The sequence below is a fragment of the Fukomys damarensis genome, unplaced genomic scaffold, assembly GCF_012274545.1.
Source record: "Fukomys damarensis isolate Sample0158 unplaced genomic scaffold, DMR_v1.0_HiC HiC_scaffold_7, whole genome shotgun sequence".
NCBI classification, from domain to species: Eukaryota; Metazoa; Chordata; class Mammalia; order Rodentia; family Bathyergidae; genus Fukomys; species Fukomys damarensis.
Window position 1 is genome coordinate 3,962,871 of NW_022900919.1, and position 20,092 is coordinate 3,982,962.

A 20,092-nucleotide genomic window follows, 5' to 3' on the forward strand; every position below is an offset into this window, starting at 1 on the left:
GATGCTGCTGGGTTTTATTTTCTTGCTGTTTTCAGAAGTTTCTCTTATAAATTAAAGTTTTCAAGAATATTCAATGAATATGGTCTACAGATAAAGCAGTCCCTCTTAGGGGCTGGTGGTTGGAAGATAACCTATTTTATTGGTGATTGGTTGGTTTTTTGATAGCTTTGTCACGATGTGTCTTAGTGAAGTTATTTTGGGATCTAATAAATTGGGGATCTCCGTGTACCTCAATGTCCCTGTCTCTTCCTTGATTTGGGAAGTTTTCAGCCCCTACACCTTTAATCTTTCTGTTTTCTTCTTATTCTCTTACAGAAATTTCCATAAGCCTTGTATTAGTTCTCTTGATGGTTTTCAGAAATCCTATAGGGTCTTCTTCATTTATTCTTTTTCTCCTCTGATGATAACTTCAAATTATCTATTTTTACTTTCATAGTCTTCTGCTCGATCTAGTGTGCTTTCCCCTCTATTGCATATTTCATGATATCACTCAGCTCCTGAATTTGGTTTTTAAAAATTATTTTTCTTTTAAAAATTTCAAATTCTGTCCATATATTGTTTTCTTGTTTCACTGTGCCATCTATCTGTATTCCTTATAGCTTGTGAGTTTTCTTAAAACAATTACTTTGAACTCTTTTTTTCAAGAAAATTATAGATCTATATTTCTTTGAAGTTAGTTATCAGATGGTACATTTCCTGTCTTAATCTTTCATGTTCTTTGAATTCATGCACTGTCCTCTGAACTTGAAGAGAACTTCCACTCCACACTTTACCGGCTGACTTTGGGGAAGAAACACCTGCCCCAGTCAGGCAGGCCAGGGATTGGATTCTGAGACTCTCTCTGATCTTTTCTCATAATGAACCTCTTCCATCCCTTTTCTTCCCTCAAGGGGGTGCACTTTTAAGATGGTGTGCTTTTTCTTGATCCCTAGGAGCCAGGCTATGTGTTGAGAGATTCCTATTTGTTTTCCTAAAATTCTCAAGTTTGTGTACTTTCTCCCAGTCCTGCAGAGTAGGCCAGCTGTCTGTGTGCTCACAAACTGTATGCAGAAGTTCTCAGTCACCCATCATAACAGTGCACTTGATCCTGCCATACAGGGGGTGAGGCATTAAGAATGTTGGGCTCCCTAGAGCTACTGAGGTGTTTCCTGGGTCAGTATGCCAAATGGCTCACAGGTGGACCATATTTTTATTCCACAAAAAAATAGCTAAGTCCTCTGATAAATGAAGCCACATCGAGGATTTCCTGCCGTGTGCTGATCCAAACCAAGGGCACCATTATAATCTGTATTCCCTCATGACCACTTTTCCACCGTCTCTCAATCTGAGTATCATTTTTGGTAAATAAATAACAATTTTACTACACATACAGGCTGGCCCAGAAATGATCTTGGGTTGTTTTCGCACAAACTGCATAAGACTGATAACATAACAGAGACTGATAACATAAGATTATGGTGAGATATTGTGTACAGAGATTTAAACCTGCATGATTCCTTGACATGTTTGATATGTGTCCTTACCTCAAAGCTGGGGAGCCACGGTGTCTGCATGGCTGTAACCACATCAGAGCACACTGGCTACCACCTTATGCTCTCGCTGCTCTGTGTCAACACACACACACACACACACACACACACACCCTCAGGTCTTATCTGAATAAACCATTATAAAAAGTTTATAGGGTTGACAGCACCTATTGGAACTTTTAATGACCTGATAATAATGCCCCTGTTTTGTACACCACTCTGCACACTTCTGTAAAGCTAAGCAAACACTGTGCTAGATTAAAATCCTGTGTCCTGTTTATTGGCTATTTCAACCTGAGTCCTTCATTTATGGCTTTACATTTATTTTCTTATTTGTTCTTTCTCAACCACGCATTATTAGCACTAAGGATAAAAAAGGGGAAAAAAACCTCCCATACACTAAATATTAATCTGTTCAAATCATTTGGAAAGAAAATATAACACTACTATTTTTAAAATACCTATTAAAATATTAAAAATTAAAAGATATTTCAGAGAACTGTCCTGCTAATTTTTTCCAAGTTCATGCCGTGACGGCTACCTTAGCTGACTTCATGTTAACTGCTTTATCATTATACTCAAATTTTCTTTCACTATCAACTTGCATTGACTATCACAAAAATAAATTATTAATTTATGAATTGTGTTTTATAAATAAGTATTATAATCGAAGGTATAAGTTTAATTTATTCAGACAGTGGCTCTTTCAGAACTTCAGAATCTTAGTATTCAATTTTGCTTTGCACATAAGAGTAGTAAAGCAGCTGGAATTACTGGATATACCACTCTAAGGGCATATAGTTTTTAAAGCACTACCAGTTTTAATTATATTAACTACAATTTATTTTAGTAGTGTTAAACGTATCGCTTAAGAAGATATCTTCTACTTGGGAGGCTGAGGCATGAGGCTCGCTGCAGGTCCCAGGCCAGCAGGGATGGGGGCGCTATGTAGTGAGTTCAAAGCCAATCTGAATTATAAAGTGGGCCTGTCTCAAAAATTTAAAAAATTAGCAAATAAAAAAATCTTAAATAACAACATTTTTGGTGTCTTAACTACATAAATATAAATTTATCTCAACATTCCAATACATTGCTGAAATGACAGTGAACTGGATATTTGAGTGATTTGTCTATGTCTCACTAAAAAAAAAAAAATCCATGCTCCTTACTTTCAAGTATTACTCTTTATAGAAATAATGCCCATAGCAACAGAAGCATGAATGCATAAATACTGATTTGTATTGACAAATGGGTGCTATTTTGCAATAGTAAAAAATGTTAAGCAACTATTGTTCTGGAAATAAGGACTAGCTTAATTAAATATGTTGTCCTTCACATCCGCCAAGGTCCTCGAGGTATCTATGGTTTTTGACATGTATGACTTCAGGAGATTCCACAATATTATTGCTACCAAAATGTCATATGGATTTAATACTTCCTTTATGATCAAATGAATTTTTATGTTAGAAAATTTTGGACACATAAATTGACAGGTACTTCCAGGGATATAGAAAATGTATTTCCTAAGGTAGGGCAAATAACTAAATATCTGTTGTAAATCATCTTATAGTCTCTATCATTAGAATTTCTTGAGTGTAGCAATGACAGTAATTGACAGCTAGAGCTTTCTGATTTTATACTAAAGTAGAGAAATTTAAGGAAGTAGGATTAAAAATTGAAACACACCATTTAGTCAGTGTATCAGGAACTCAAAAGGTAAGAAATACTTGCAAATCCAAGCAGTTTATTGTTCTGACTGTGGCCATGTTTTAATTCATTTCACTAAAATCATACAAATTTTCCCACTGTGCAGTGTATGTGTGTGTTTTTATTGCTTTAAGATCTATGAGTAACATCTTGGCACATAATGAGAAAATAATCACACTGATTCTGATAACAGAAAAAGGTGCAAGTAAAAGAGTTTAGGCATATGCATGTGTTGAAATTAAAAATACTTCATACTATAGTTTCCTGAACATGCTTGTGTTAGACAACATAGTCAGACTATTCTGAGGATATTGGTCATTATGCAGCCAGTAACTCATGGACAATATTGCTAAAAGGTATCTTAACCAATATTTGGATTCCCTTCATGATATTTTTTACTTGCTGTTGAAGTATAAAATACTGACTGAAAAGCATATGTACTATAATTGTACAGCTTAATAAATTTGTACCACCCAAACACAGCAGGTAATCAAAACAGAGACCAAGATATATTAAAGCGCTCCAGAAACCGTCCAGGTGTCTGATTTCTGTGACTGCTTTACCCAGGCCAAGAGAACAAAATTTCATATCTAATTGTCCCTGTTTCAAAAACGAAAAACTAATTCAAGTCAATATTTAGTGATTAAACTAGGAACAGAAACATGGTGTGATCCCAAAGACCTTATGGATTCTCTATCCTGAAACTGCAATAAGTAAACAAACGAGGAACGCTTGATCAAATTTTGGCTACCAGATAACGTAACAATTTTTTGATCTAGTATGAAGTTGCTCAAACAACTCTTTTAAATGCTTCATTTTCCATAAAATCAGGAAAAACTTAAAATAGAAGAAACAATCGCAGAGAGTAATTTCAGTGACCTAAGCGAGAGTCTCAGAGAGGAAAAGGACTCATCTTAACAGTATTTTCAAATAGCTCTCTGAAAAAATAAAGGGAGACCTCAGAACCTGGCGTGCAGTACAGGACATATAAATTTGAAAGGGTACTGTGCTAGTTACTTACCCCATGTCAGAAGTGGAGCACCAGATCCCGACCCTTCTGTCTCAGCGAAACATGACAGAAAGAAAAGAAAAGACGTCCTTACAAAGTGCTCAGCAGGAAGCTTAACAAAGCACTAAACTAGGTTTCATCGTCACTGTTTAATATAGGCAGACAGGGTTCCCTTCTTTTAGCAATGCCAATGAGACTTTCTGTACATATCACAGTTACTTGCCCCTTTTTAAATTTGATCTTTTCAATTGTCTCACTTGTTATCCAAATCATTATTTCCCATGCACAAGCATCTACAACTCTCTGATCAACAAAGTAAAAGATAAAGTCTTGAAATACTGAGCATATTAAAGGTGTATATTGTCTCATAAGATGTGCTGCTGCTTGTGACGAGGGAAAGGAAAGGCCCACCCAGGGGTCTTAATTGTTTTAAAGGTGTCCCTGAGAGGGCGCCACCTAGAGCCAGGCCTGCAGACTTCTCTGTCCTCTGAGCAGGCCGCTCATCTGGACCTCAGATTGACATCTGAAACGAGTCCCTCAGCGTCCTCAGGGAAGTGTTCCCTTCATCGATCCAGACAAGCAGCCTCCCGACAAACAGGGGCTTCCATCGCCAGGCTTGTTTTGTGCAGGCTTCTCAGCTGCGCTGTGACTGAAGCGCAGTAATGTGCAAGAAGCATTCTGTTTAGTAACTGATCAGTGAAACAGTCACACACGTAGTATAAAAACGTGATTTGGATTGTTCTAAAAAAGGAAAAGTAACACTGAAGTTTCCTTAAGGAAAGGGCCCTCCTGGGGAGAAAATCTGTCATAAAAATAATCTCCTTTGTGGCTCTGAAATAATGAATTCACAGACCTTGAACTTCTGACATCACTGACCACAGAATGCACAAAGAATTTCAAGAGCACATACATAGATGCTTACCTCTTTCCTGAAGTACAGTGATTTCTTCTTGCTTTTAATCTGCAGGAAAATAGCAAAGAAAATAAATTAGCTCTGCGGTACCCATTTAATTAAAAATAAGGCATATGAGTCTCCTTAAATTGCTTATCTATCGCCGAAGCATCCCAGCGTTCCAGTCATTGACACAAACATCACAGTCACTGGATGTTTTCATTTATTCACTTGTTTCCTCCCTGATTTTTTTTCTTGAAAATAGCCAATAATACCCTCTCTGAAGCTTATTCAGCAAGTGATACAACGCTGTTTCATGAACAGGGAATTCTAAAAGATATTTAGCCAATTATTCAGCCAATAAAGATTTTATGAAAATACCCTGTTATTTAAAAAAAAAAAAAAAGGAAAGGAAGGCCCACGACAGTGTCATGGTGGGTCTGTGGGGGAAGGCATCAGCTGAGCCAGGTTGGAAGATGCCATTGGTCTTATCAGACAGCCAGACCACTAGACCTACACATCCTCAGATACTTGGGATTCTCTTCAATCCAGATAAGTCCACTACCAATAAATAAATACTCCTCACATTACACTCAAACTCCCCTCAGTTTACCACCAGGTCATCTCATGCATGCAGCAGAATGAGATGGACATTCGGTTTGACTTCAGTACTGCTAGCTACAATGGCAACTCTTGAAATCTTCAAGGGTCCTTCTGTACAGAGAAATGCATGAAGTAATACATCAGGGGGACAGTTGTCTATGTCGATAAGTTTACTACATTGTAGAAACAAAGAATCAGGAGTTAACTGTGAACTTGGCTGAAATCACTTAAAAGACTACTAAACTGTGTTAAGTTCTACCCCACAGCAGTGTGTGATAGGACACTCCTTCCACCTGAATGGCTTATAGTCCCTATCCATAGCAGGTATATGTTCATATTAGAGTTATAGGATGATTTCCCTACATCAGTCTGCTTTATCTGACCAGGAACAACCTTATTTCAACACAGTCCACATCCAGACCAGCCAATTTTATTTCATGAATTCTTGCCATCATTAACCTCAAAGTATTCCTAAATATCTAAAATTTTTATGAAACTCAGTTCTTTATTACTATTACACAAAGTGCATTTCCTTTCAGAAGCTACATAAAATCTCGCAGTGAGATAGCAAAAGATTTGTGTGATCTGAGGAGAAACCAGTATGTCCCAGTGAAATGTTTTTGTTGTTTTCCCATAATCTTCATAAATTAATAGGCAGATCAGAAAACCCTCACACAAACTGCAGAAAAAGATCAAGACAAATAATTTTTAAAACGGTAGATATAATTAGTAATTTTAAAGTGCTTAAAAATATTAACCACACAAGCATTTATCAATAGAAGAAAAAAACTAGAAGTCCTCCCAAAAATTTCTTTCTCTTAAACTCAAGCTAGATTATTCCAGAAAAGGTAAGAGCCACTCACTCTGGGTTTTATGTAAAAAAACCAATGAATCAAAGACCCTTAGTTAATCTTACCAAAGGTGGCGGAGGTGGGGTGGGGCATGGTCAATGCATTAGAAATAAAAAAGGTGAAATCACAGCAAATAATGGCCAAATCCATTAGTAACTGCTGTGAAGACCTATGTACTCTAAAAAATTGGAGAATATAAAAGAAATGGATAGATTTCTTGAAACATATGAAATACAAAAACAGAACCAAAAAGATATAAAAATGCTTAATAATCCTATAACAAGTAATTAAGTTGAGGCAGAAATTAAAAACCCTACCAAGTAAGACAAGCCCAGTGCCTGATGGATCCACCACTCAATTCTACAAGAACTGCAGCAAAAAACTATCCCCAGTACTCCTCAAGCTAATTAAACAAAGGCAAAGAATACTGCCCAACTCAATCCTGGAGGCTAACATTTCCTTAATTCTGAAAGCAATAAGGACTCAACTGAAAAAGAAAACTACAGGGTAGTCTCTTTAATGAACATAAATGCTAAAATCCTCAATAAACAGAAAGTAACAAAGCATTAAAAAGATCATACCTCATGACTAAGTAAGCTTTACCCCAGGAATACAAGGACGGTTCAACAAATGCAGATCAATAAATATAATGCAATACATAAACAGAAGGACACAAATCACATGGTCAACTCAATAAATGCAGAAAAATCCTTGGACCAAATCCAACATCCATTCATGATAAAAACTCTGAGGAAAATAGGTATAGGCAGACTTTATTTCGGATGTCCACTATCATCCCTACTATTCAACATAGTGCTTGAAATGTTGGCCAGAGCCATAAGGCAAGGGACAGATATGAAAAGGTATATTTGGTAAGGGAAGAAGTCAAACCATCCTTAATCACAGACAGCACGACCCTTTACATAAAAGACCCAAAAAGTTCCACTGAAAGAATGCTAAAACTAAGCCAAATCTGGCAAGGTAGCAGGAGACAAGATCTACACACAAAAATCAATAGTATTTCTGTACAACAATGAGGAATTGGCTGAGAAAGAAATTAGGAAAGTAAACCATTCACAATAGCTTACAAGAAAATTAAATAGATAAAAATTAGCCTGACAAAAAGAAGCATTTATCTAATGAAAACTATAGAAATCTGAAAAGGGGGGATTAAAGAAGAATGGGAAAATGGAAAAATATCTCATTATTTTATAGGCAAATTCAATACTGTCAAAATGGCCATACCACCAAAACTGATACATAGATTTAATGCATGCCCAATAAAACACCAACACCATTCCATATGGAACTAGGAAAAATAATCACAAAATTCATATGGAATCAGACCCAGAATAGCAAAAATGATCCTGGAGAACAAGGGTAAAAAGAGGCATCACAATTCCAGATTTTAAATTATATTACAAAGTTACAGTGATTAAAAAAACATGGTATTAGTACAAAAACAGACATATGGATCCGTGGAACAGAATAGAGGATGCAGAAACGACCCTGAGCACATTCAGTCATCTGATGTTTCACAAAGCGGTCAAAAACATACACTGGACAAAAGATATCCTCTTTAACAAATGATGCTGGGAAAACTGGCTATACACAAAAAGAAGAAGATTGAAACTAGACCTATATATTTCACCATGTACTAAAATAAAAGTGAATCAAAGATCTAAATATTAAAACAGAAACACTTGATCTACTGGAAGATAAAATAGGCACAATGCTTGAAGACACAGGCCTCGGCAGAAGAATCCACTTGCATAACAAAAATCAACAAATGGAATTATATCAAAGTAAAAAGCATCTGCACAGCAAAAGAAACAGAGTGAAGAGAGTCTACCAAAGGGGAACAATTTTGCCAGCTACTCCTCTAAGCAGAGGATTAATTTCTACTATATATAAGGAATTAAAAAATATTAGAGCTCCCCCCAAAAAACTCAGTTAAGTAATGGGAAATTGAGATAAATAGACCTCTTTTGGCCTTGTTATTACTCAGAATTGCTTTGCCTTTTCTGGATCTTGTTCAGAATTGAGTTGCCTGTTCTAAGTCTCTCTTGGTTTCATACAAATTTTAGAATTGTTTTCTTCTAGTTTTGTGAAAAATGCTGTTGGTATTTTGATTGGAGTTTCATTAGATCTATATATCATTGTTAGTAATATGGCCATTTTGACAATATTGTTTCTGTCTATCTAGAAACATTTGATATCTTTCCATTGTCTAATGTCCTATTCAATGTACTTTTTTCAGAGTACTGAAGTTTTCATTGTAGGGCTCATTTACTTCCTTGGTTAGGTTAATTCTTAAGTATTTTTTTTTTGAGACTATTGTAAATGGGATTGTTTTCCTAGCTTCTCAGTGGTTTCATTGTTTGTATATAGAAGCTCTGTTCATTTTTGTATGTTTATTTGTATCTTGCCACTTTGCTAAGGTTGTTTTCTGGATATAGTTTTTTTGGATCTATGACAGTATGTCATCTAGAAATAAGGATAGACTTCTTTTCCTATTTGAATCCCTTTCTTTCTTTCCTTTGCCTGACTGCTCTGGCTGAGTTCTGAATACGATATTGAACAGGAATGGTGAGAGCTGACACCCTAGTCTTACTCTTGATTTTAGAGGGAATGTTTTCAATGTTCCTCATTTGGTATGATGTTGACAGTGGGTTTTTCATGACTAATTTTTTAAAATTTCAAGATAAAGTCCTACTACACCTACTCCTATTTTCATTGTTTGTTTTGTTTTGTTTTTAATCATGAATGGATGATGGACTTTATAAGAAGTTTTTCTGCATTTATTGAGATAAGCATGTGATTTCTGCCCTTACTTCTATTTATGTGGTGTATTTATGATTTAGGAATGTTGGATCATCCTTACATTGCTGGAATGAACTGAGTTGGTCATAATAGTTTATCTTTTTAGTGACTTGCTGCATTCTGTTCACATTCTGTATCTTGCTCAGGATTTTTGTATCTATCTTCATTAAGGAAATTGGCCTATAGTTATCTTTGTTGAGTCCTTATCTGGTTTTGGTATCAGGGTAATGTTAGGTTCCAGGAATTAGTAGTCTTACTTTCTTTTAATTTCATGTAAGATTTTGGAGACTATTGGCATTAGATCTTCCCCGACATTCTGGTAAAATTCTGTGGGGAACACACTGGGTCCTTGGCTTTTCTTTGGTGGTGATTTTTACTGCCCCTATTTTATTGCCCATTATTCATCTATTTGGGCTTTTTATATCTTCTTGGTTCAGATTAGTTTGTTACAGAATTTTTGGTTTGGTTTTTTGAGACAGTGTCTTGTTACATAGCACAGGCTGGCCTTGAACTCACTATGTAGCCCAGGCTGGCTTCAAACTTGCAGTGATCCTCTGCCTCAGCCTCCCAAGTGCTGAGATTACAGGCGTGCGCTATCACACCTAGCCTTTCTTGGTTCAGGTTTGATAATGCATATGTTCCTAGGAATTTATCCATTTCTTCCAGGTTCTTCAATTTATTGGGATATAAGTTTTTGATGTAATTTCTTATTATTCTCTGGATTTTGGTGGTGTCCATTGTGATTTTTCCTTTTTCATTTCTAATTAGATAGTCTTTTCTTTCTTTTGGTAAGTTAGACTAAACATTTTATCAATTTTGTTTAGCCTTTCAAAGAACAAACTCTGATTAATTGATCATTTGTATTGCTTTTTTTAGTCCCAGTTTTCTTAATTTTCACTCCTAACTTTGTAATTTCTTTCCTCCTGTAAGTTTTGGAGTTTGATTGGTCTTGTTTTTCTAGGACCTTAAAGTATATCATTTATTTGAGATTGCTCTATTTTTCTATCGTAGGCATTCACAACTATAAACTTCCTTCTTAGAACCACTTTCACTCTGTCCAAAAGGTTTTGGAATGTTGTGCCTCATTGCCATTTGATTCTAGGAAATTTAAAATTTCTTCTGCGATCCATATATTATTCAAGTATTATAATTTTTATGTTTATGTAATTTCTGTGGTTTCCTTTACTGCTGATTTCTAGTTTCATTCAAATCTGTTGGGCCTACGTAAACATATTTTATGGCCTAAGATGTCTATTTTGAAGCCAGTTCCATGTGCTATTGAGAAAAGTGTGTATTCGGTTGTTGAATAAAACAATCTATGTTAAATCAATTTGTTCGATAGTGTTGTTTCACTCTGTTATTTCTTTGTTGAAAATTTTGTCGGGTTGACCTAATTGTGAGAGTAGGGTGCTGAAGTCTATGATTTTGATCTGACTTTCTATGTCTAGTAATATTTGTCTTATGAAATTGGGTGTGCCAGCCACTGGCACATATATATTTACAATTGTTATCTCTTTCTGCTGAATTGTTCCCTTTAGCAGGATATAGTGATCTGCTTTGTTTCTTGATCAGTTTGGGGTTGAAGTTCACTTTGTCTGAAAAGAGGATAACTAGTCCTGCTTACTTTCAAGCTCCTGTTTTTAGTCTATGTATTCCTTTGTGGATGAGCTGTCTCTTGTAGGCACATATGGTTGGGCTTTGCTTCTTAGTCTAATCTGCCACTTTGTGCCTTTTGATTAGTGTTAAGACCTCTTACATTGAGGTAGTTACTGAGTCCTATCATTACATTATTTTTCCCTTGTTTCACTACTCATGCAGCTAGAGATATCCTTTCCTTTAGATTCTTTGGCACTGTTAGCCTCACTTTTATATGATTCCTTTGCATATTTTCTGCAGTGTTGGTTTGATGATCGTAAGTTATAAAAAGGGACCTGCAACCAGACACAAAGTTGTGGTTCAGTGAATTGCAGGAAGGAAAGTGATTGTGACCAGTGTGATGTGGGGCCTGGAGCAGGTAGAGAGAAGACACTGGAGTGGCACCAGACAGGCGTTCTGGGCTCATTCCTCCAACACTGTCCCTGCGGGGTATAGCACAGTCCTCCGCATTATTATGTTACATCTCGCCTCTTTTCTGTCTTTGTTTCTGGAGTTCCTGTTGTGTCACACCTGCTGTAATTATCTCATAGTTCCTGAATATTCATTTCTTTTTTTAAAATTCTTTTTTTCTCTTTGTATTTCAGTTTGGATAGTTCCTATTGATGTTTTTCAAGTTTTCTGAATCTTACTTCAGCCACTGCCAGTATGTTAATGAGCACATTAAAGGAGTTCACCATTTTTCTACCTCTAGCTTTTACTTTTGATGCTTAGAATTTCTATCATTCTGCCTGCATTACTTATATGTTCTTGTACATTGCTAATTTTCTCTTTTATTTTTTTTCTCTCATTGAGTTTATTGGTACATTTTAGGTATACAGTACAGTTACATTCATTATTGGGATCTTGTACCTTTACATGACAGGTCTTGGTTCTCATTTTTTCCCCTTGTCCCTGCCCTCCCTTCACCCGCTCCTCCCTCCCCATTTACAAATACTTTATTTCTGTTTTTTCATTTTCTCATATTTTTTCCCTTATTTCCTTTCCCCTACCCTTCCCACTTTCCCTACACCTTTAGCCCTTTTCTTCCTATTTCACATTGTCATTTATATCATTAGGATCTTATATACTATTATAGTTTATTCACACCAGAGAAACGATTCAGTATTTACACATGTGTGACTTGTTTCAGTTAGGAGTATGTCCTCAATATGTATCTATTTTCCTATGAATGAGTCTAATTTCTCATTCTTTATGGCTGAGTGGTATTCCATTTTATAGAAAAACCACATCTTCTTTATCCAGTTTCCAACTGATGGGCAAATGGGCTGTTTCCAAGTTTTAGGTATTACAAACTGTGCCCCTATAAACATGGGTGTGCATATATCACTGTGGTATGATTCTTTTAATTCTTTTGGAAAGATACCCAGCAGAGGGATGGCTGTGTCAAATGGGACCTCTAGTCCCAGCTCTTTGAGGTATCTCCATATTGATTTCCATAGTGGTTGTACCAGTCTGCACTCCCACCAACAAAGGAGAAGGGTTCCTTTCTCCCCACAACCCCACCAACATTTGTTACTTGGTCGATTTCTTGATAGCAGCCATTCTTTGTTGGGTGAGATGGAATCTCATCTCAACTTAATAAAGGCTATCTATGGAAAACCAACAGCCAACATCATATTAAATGGCCCAAAACTGAAAACCTTCACATTAAAATGAAGAATAAGGCAAGGATGCCCACTATCACCACTCCTCTTTGATATAGTTCTGGAAAAAGCCATAGCAATTACACAAGAGAAAGAAATTAAAGCAATAAAGATAGGAAAGGAAGAAGTTAAACTGTCATTATTTGCTGATGATATGATACTCGACATTGAAGACCCAAAAAACTCCACCAAAAGATTTCTAGACTTAATTGACACTTTTAGCAGAGTAACTGGATACAAGGTCAACACCCAAAACTCAATAGCCTTCTTGTGCACAAATAACAGACTCACTGAGAGAGAAATTAGGGAAACAATTCCTTTCACAATAGCATCCAAAAAAAATGAAGTCTCTGGGAATCAATCAAACAAAAGAAGCAAAAGACCTCTACACTGAGAACTACAGTGCTCTGAAAAAAGAGATCAAAGAGGATATAAGAAAATGGAAAGCTAATTTTCTCTTTTAGATCCCTTAACATATGTGTCATCTTGTTTTGCACTCATAGAGCATAATCATTCCAATGATTCCAGAGTGTACCATATTTAAATCTCATTCAGATGTTTGGTCTGTGTGTGTGTGTGTGTGTGTTTTATGCCTTGTATTTTATTTTTGATGTTGTTGAGGGCACAAAGGTTTACTACGTAAAATGACTGAGTCAACTAGATTTTGTGAGGTTATGTTTATGTGAATAAGTATTAGGCTATATTTACTATTTTCTAGATCTTTTTCATAGCTAAAATGTCCTCTGATGGCCTTGTTCTTATCTTTTTTGTTGTCCTTGGGTTTCCCCTACAGACTTCTTAAATATCTGAAGTATACAAGTCTTTCCATTGTATTCCCATTATTATAATGAATCCCAGATTTTGAGGAAAGCTTTCTATATTTCTGTGATTAAGTGTAAATCTGTTCATTAGCCCATACTATTGGACTATGACCTTCAAAGGGGCTTCTCAGCTCCTCCCACATCCTCTCAGAGAGACTGAAAGTCTGGGAGGTGGGGCTATTCTTAAATATTTCCCTTTACACGTATTGTAGGGTAGAGTGGGCTGGATTTATTCTCATTTCTCCAGGGAGAAGACCACAGAAGGCTGGAGTTGAACATATCCCTTTTCTCAAGTCAGTTCATTTTGATAAAGTCCAAATTAGACTCTTGGTAAATAATGTCTTTTGATTTTGCACTTGTTAAGAAAAACACCTTTCTCTGGATATATTTCAAAGTGGTCGTGTTGGTCCTCTGACAGAAGTAGAGGTTGTTTTACAATTTCACTGTTAGAGCTTTTGAGGATTCGTAGAAATAGGATTTTATGAAAGAATGAGGCTCCCCATAAAGGAGGAGAATCTAGGAAATTTAAATTTTCAAGTTGACTGGCCAAGCAAAACTAGGAAATAAAATATAAACCTCATTAGTGTCACACAGACTTGATAGCATCCAGCTGCTTATACTTGATTCAAATAATCAAGGAGGACATCAAGAACAATTGGGAGGGTCCAGTTTGGATACCTCAGAAAAAGGCTACAAAGGTATCACATGAAACAAAACATCAAGACGTCAGATAAAAAGATACTAGAAGCTGGATCTGAGCCACATGCCTATAATGCTAGCACTCAGAAGGCTGAGGCAGGAGGATCACTGAGTTCAAGACCAGCCTGGGCCACACAGTGAATTGAAGACCAGCATGAACTGCACTGTGAGACCCTGTCTGAAACAAACAAACCAAAAACAAAACAAAACCACGTACAGCGAAGACAATAGAAAGGCATGGACACTGACGCTGCAAGTGGAAAAAAGAGATTAAAGTCTGTGGCCAATAAGCCATGTTCATTTTCTCCTTCACGTCCCAGATATACCAACCTAACAGGGAGCTGGAAAAACAAAAAGGCTGTAATCAAGGTGACTATGCACTCTCTTGTTGTTGGAGCAATGAATAATAGTTTTAAAAAAGTTATAGTAAGGATTCTAAGAAACTGTAAAAAAAATTATAGTTTTCATGTGCGTGTGAAAGCCATGAGGTCAGTAACTCGCAAAGGCAAGAACTTATGCAAGGAAGCACACAAATATAAAATACGATGATACACTTTAAAAAAGATGATTACAAAATCAAATGAATTATAGCAGTTCCAAGAAAATGGGAAGTAAACTGTTTCTATTTTTATTTATTTATTTTTTTTGAGACAAGCATTTACTATGTATCCCACACTGGCGATGAACTCACTATCCCTTTGCAACAGACACCTGGGTGCATTAATTATATGTATGCTTGATTTTAAACAGATAATAAGTACATATGATGGTATTTAAGACATGCCTGTGAGAAAAATTCTGGGTAAAACAACCCTCAAATAGCATTCTTCACTGAGAATTTGACCTAGGTCACAGGAAATGTTAAGGTAGTCTGAGTCCCAAGGAAGGAGTTTACCACTGTTTATTTCTGGAAAAGTAGAAGAATTACAAAGGACCCGGAGCTTTGCTTATGGTTCTTGGCCAAGGGAAACAAGGGACACTGCACAGAACCCATCCCATGGGAAGCCATGCACATTTGCACATCTGCAAATGACACAATCTTTAGTCTTGGAATGCGACAAGAGGCCAGGCACTCTGTGCAGGTTCAGGCCGAGCAGATATTAATGTGGGGTCACAGAGTCATTTGCTTTCACAAGGCCATCTTCCTCTCCATCCGTCTACATCTCAGAAACACACATAGGTCAAAAATCCAGCACTTACGGGTGAGGACCTCTACACACTCCCCGCAGACCACAGCTCTCCAACCTTGGAATGGAGTATAGGCCTCATGGTCTAGGAACACTGCAGGAAGGGTCCCACAGAGGGGCCCATTTCTGTGTCAGTACAACACACAGAGGGGGCCGATGAGCTGGGAGCTGGACAGGCACAGGGCTGGTCGATGAGTGACCAGAGGCAGAACGAACTGCAGTTGCAGAGGTGCCAAGCAGCCCCATCACACAGGGGAGCCACCTCAAGAGAATGGGGTTGAACTAGCACAAACACTCAGGATGCCTCTACCTCACCAGTAAAATAGAACAGCGTTCTAAGAACACTGCCCCCTTCAGGAGGAAGCCGTGCGCTTCAATCCTCACCACAAAGACAGAGATTCCACAAATAAATCCAGCCAGAAAACATGAGGCATCCCAAGCTCCCCGAGTTCCTGAGGACTAGAGAGAGGGCACGCTCAGGGCACCCCCGTGGGAGCCACCCAGGCCACACCGAGTACAAACACACATGACAGATCTACTCATGCCACGGCAAACTCCCAGAAACAGAGCACAAAGGGGTACAGTTCAGGGGCCAAAATGTCCGTAAAGATATCCAAACACTACGAAGGGTTCAGATATTGCAAAACAGGAATGAGCAATGCCAAAACACACACCAGAATGAGATGAAATCAAATCACATGGAACATAAAAGCGCTGAGGAAATAACACAGGCTTCCCAATCAGCAGTGTTCAATGACCAGAAAATCGTAGGTCACTCGGTATGGGGAATGAAGGGTTTGTGCTGAACACATACACAAGCTGGATCTAACGCAGACACCAGCCTTTTCCATGCACTAGGACTCTGGCAACTCCATGATCCATAAGAGAAGCGGGATCCAGCAAAATGACGAAACTCAACACTGGGTCTGAGCACAAACAAGAGACCAAAATACACTGTGTTCGTGCCCCTCACACCAGGAAGAAAAACCAAGCAGAATATGAAAGCACAAACAAATAGCCTTTATTCCATGCCAGGGGGAAGGAAAGAAAATGTACCTTTAGAGGATTCTTTCCAAGGAAAAAGATGAGCCAAACTGGATCGGATATTTGAAAGAGGCAAAACATGAAAGTAAAGCACAAGAAAAAAACTGCCTTGAAAACTTCATGCAGGCTGAACCAGTAACCCACTCTCCTGGGAGCAAACATATTAAAAAAGCTCACAGCAACTTGGTCGCATTTGAGAGAAAGGGGAATCCCACAAGCCAAAGGGCTGGCCTGAGGGGCCCCGGGTTACTGGCCCACGATGGCCGGCCACTGACTGAGGCCCCCTCGAGGAGCCCCCCTTACCCTGCAGAGCAGGACATGCGGGTGGGAAGGAGGCGGGCATCGCCTTCCCGCCCAGGTCTCCCCACAGCGGTTCCGCAGGAAAGACCCCGGTTCCCGCACAGAGGCCCAGGGAGGTTTTCTTGGGCGGGGTGCTTCCCGCGGTCCTCGGATGCCTGGGACCCGGTGGCCTCCCCAGCGTGGTCCTGGGGCCACCGAAGTCCACAACGGGCCGTAGAAGCCTTCGTGCGCGTGGGAGGCCCGCTGTCCACTCACCTGTGACTTCACGCCGGCAGGCAGAACCCACTGAAAGGAACAAGCAGAGGACAGGGGCTGAGCACGGGGCCCTCCATGACACCGCGAGAGGGGCAGATTCAGGGTCGGGCGGAGGGGCGCCTAGGACCGTAGGTCCACCCCAGCTGCCCCGCGGAGCTCCGAGTGGGCTCCCAGCCGCACCTCGACCACCCTGGACAGGGCCGCGGGCTGCCTGGCTCCCGTGGCGCTCGCTCCCCTCCCCTGCTGGGCCTCAGCCTAATCCTATTGAGCGTGATTTTTAAGTCATCGCCTCTCTTCAGCCCAATGAAGGTGTCATCATCAACCCAGGCTGAGCAGAACCTGGGAGAAGCGCAGCTGCGCCGGCACCTGCCATGATTTACCAGGAGGGGGCGCCGGAGCTCACTGCCCAGCAGGGCTGCAGAGCCGCAGAGAACTGAGGGTTGCTAAGCAGGCGGCTGGCCATGGCCCCTTGGACTGCAGGCCCGGGGCTCCTTCTTGAGCAGCGTCTGTGGGCTGGAAGGGAGGAAGACCGGTGTCGCAGCTCACGAGGGGCCCCGGGCTGGAGGCCCCGACTCACCCGCACCTGTCCTGGGCCAGACCCATCTGAGCCGGGGCTGGATGCCCGAAGGCGTGGCATTTTTGGACGGGTGGGCCATGCGTCCGGGGACCCGCTGAGGGGTTGGGAACGGCGTCGCTGGGAAAGGTCAAGCCTGAAAGCCGGGGTGAGGCGCAGGGCCCGGTCTAGCTTGACTCCAGGCACATCAAGGCAAGGCAAGGGAAACGTGGCGGCGCGGTCTAGCTTGACTCCAGGCACATCAAGGCAAAGCAAGGGAAACGTGGCGGGGCACAGCAGGGCAGAGGCCGCTGGCCCTGGGGCTCTGATCCCTGGCCCCCGACCTGTCCAGCCTGGCCATCTGTCCCTGGCTGTCACCAGCCCCGAGATGCCGCCACCCTCCTTCGGTCTGCCCAAGCGAAGCCCAGGTTCAGACCAGGGCCACCTGGGACCCCCCCTCTCCCCAGCACCTCCTCGGTTGCCCTGGGACACAGCCTGGCCCGGTCCCCAGAGAAACCGGGGCTCCCCACCTGGGCAGGACAGCTTCTCTGGCCCAATGAGTGCACAAGCTGATGGGGGCCCGAGGATTCTGCCCCTGACCTCCAGCGCTGGGGGGCGAAGGGAAACACAGATAAGTGGTGGAAGGCACCACGGGGCAAGGGGGCCCATGCAGCCTGTGGGCACCCGTCGGGGCAGGCCTGCTTCCCCACACTCCTGGGCCTCAGGCTCAAGTGCCCGGAGGCCAGCTCCCCTCCACGCATGCTCTAGCCTGAGGGCTCTGGCAGTCCTGTCTCCTTCAGCAGGAAGCCAGTTCCAGGAGGCTCGAGAGCTGGCCTGTGGGTCCCCAGGGCCCTGGCTCTCGGTGCCCAGCTACTGACCAGGCCCAGCTGAAGGAGACTGTGTCAGGCTCTGGGCCATTCGTGCCCTTGGCCCTCCAGGCAGCTGTGTCAGTGCTGGCCTCATGTCTTCTTTCCTTGTCACACAGGAACGCGGGTGTACAGGAAGTGCCTTAGTCTATCTTTTAATTTTTTTTTTTTTTTTTTAAGGAAGCCTGGCCTTTTTCTAGTGAGTCCCCTAAGTTCTTGAATCCCAGTGGGTGTTTTTCAGGTCCTCTGGGGACTTCCCGTTTTGTGAGCACAGTCAGCTGCCCTGTGGGTCCTCTAGAGGGCAAGTCTTTAGTGCCCTGAAAGTACAGCAGGAGGCCAAGCTGTCCTCCTCCTCCCGTGCCTTATTTCAGGCTTACTAAAATCTCATTCAACATATTTAGGTCCTAACCTCTGTTTACCCTGTTGATCATGTCATTCTCCACACCCTGTTCCTGTACCTGCAGTGGTTTCCAAGGTTTGTTCAGTAGAAATGGAGCAGAATGAAGCTCTTCTAGTCTCATTTTATATTACAACATTTTTTTCTCCCCTCACATAAAGATGCACATAACAGCCTCACACTGTGTACGCATACATGAGCATGTCACCCAGTGCTATCTCACGGAAGTCAGGTAATACTAAAGATCTCAGCTGTCATGAGTAGAGCTGTCACTGTGCAGGATCACACAGTGTCGGTATTCAGGGGGACCAATGAGTACAACACGTCACCTCGGTGGCTTATGTGGAATATGTCTGCGACCACAGGTCATCCCTCATCTCATTGTAAAAGTGTGCGATTTGTGGTATTTTCACTATAAAGTAGAACGAGAGGGACAGAGGCATGGCTAGAATGCTGACCCTAACCATTAGGAAACCTAGGTCCCTGACATAATGCTGAGTGAGCTAAGTATTTGTTTTTCATAAGCACTTCTTTTGGTTAAGCCACATAAGTTTATTTCAAGTGTTTTATTTTCTCAAGCCCCAAATGAAACCCAGAATGGCAATAAGGCTTCCAAAGTCCTGCCCAAGGATGGCCTTTGAGGTTCCCAGTGTGTTCTTGTTGTCTACATGACCGTGTCTTCAAAACCACATATTCTCACCACTGATTAAGGTGATAGCACTCCTCATGCATATGAGATACGACTGAAAATTCAGTGACTGTTTATGTTTTTTAAAATTTCTTTCAGTAAAAGACATACTCTAATGAATCCCATTCAAAATATCCCCCCTTGGGCCGAGGATTTAGCTCAATGGCTCTGGGGCCTGCCTCGCGAGCACCAGGTCCCAAGTTCGATGACTGGTACCAACAACAACAACAAAAGATCCCCCTTCATCTTGAACCCATTTGTCCTATTGTCCTAGTCACTCTCTGAAGCAATCCTGGAGGTCTTCTTTCCTCTGTGTCTTGTGCCTTTGTAGCTGCCTCAATGCTGGGAGGCAATTCAGAGCACCCACCTTTCACGGCCATTTTGACTTGGGAAAGTACCAGACGTCACGTGCCAGAGCTGGTGAACAAGGTGGGTGAGGACAGGCCAGGATTGTTTTCACAGCCTGCCTTCCTGTCGGATGGCGCTCAGCAGCAGCACTCACCATATTTTTAAATTAACAACACCTCAAAGACACTCATGAAAGAAAACTTCTACACTGCTTCAGAAAG

At 40.7% G+C, this 20,092-nt stretch overlaps 1 protein-coding gene and 2 non-coding genes across 3 annotated transcripts; all 3 read right to left on the reverse strand.

Annotated features, from left to right (window-relative positions):
* Positions 1–4,263: 4,263 nt before the first annotated feature.
* On the reverse strand, positions 4,264–18,396 carry LOC104854474. Its single transcript, XM_010612979.2, has 4 exons — positions 17,597–18,396; positions 17,020–17,049; positions 5,168–5,206; positions 4,264–4,293 (listed from the first exon to the last, which is right to left on the reverse strand). Exons 1-4 carry the CDS (start codon positions 18,239–18,241, stop codon positions 4,264–4,266), a joined length of 744 nt encoding a protein of 247 aa, XP_010611281.1. The 5' UTR covers positions 18,242–18,396.
* Positions 4,752–4,818, reverse strand: LOC117285240. The gene has a single exon (XR_004516233.1). It is a non-coding gene; the product is annotated as a small nucleolar RNA SNORD109A (small nucleolar RNA).
* LOC117285266 lies at positions 17,265–17,344 on the reverse strand. Its single transcript, XR_004516247.1, has one exon. It is a non-coding gene; the product is annotated as a small nucleolar RNA SNORD115 (small nucleolar RNA).
* Positions 18,397–20,092: the final 1,696 nt, after the last annotated feature.

What these genes read in the sequence shown, in the direction of transcription:
- LOC104854474 (XM_010612979.2), bottom strand. Translation starts at nt 18,241, where the DNA reads ATGGGCCCCCTTGCCCCGTGGTGCCTTCCACCACTTATCTGTGTTTCC. An exon ending in CTGCCGGCGTGAAGTCACAG is followed by an intron (nt 5,207 to 17,019) that starts GTGAGTGGACAG and finishes ATTTTCCTGCAG; the next exon opens with ATTAAAAGCAAGAAGAAATC. An exon ending in CACTGTACTTCAGGAAAGAG is followed by an intron (nt 4,294 to 5,167) that starts GTAAGCATCTAT and finishes TCGCTGAGACAG; the next exon opens with AAGGGTCGGGATCTGGTGCT.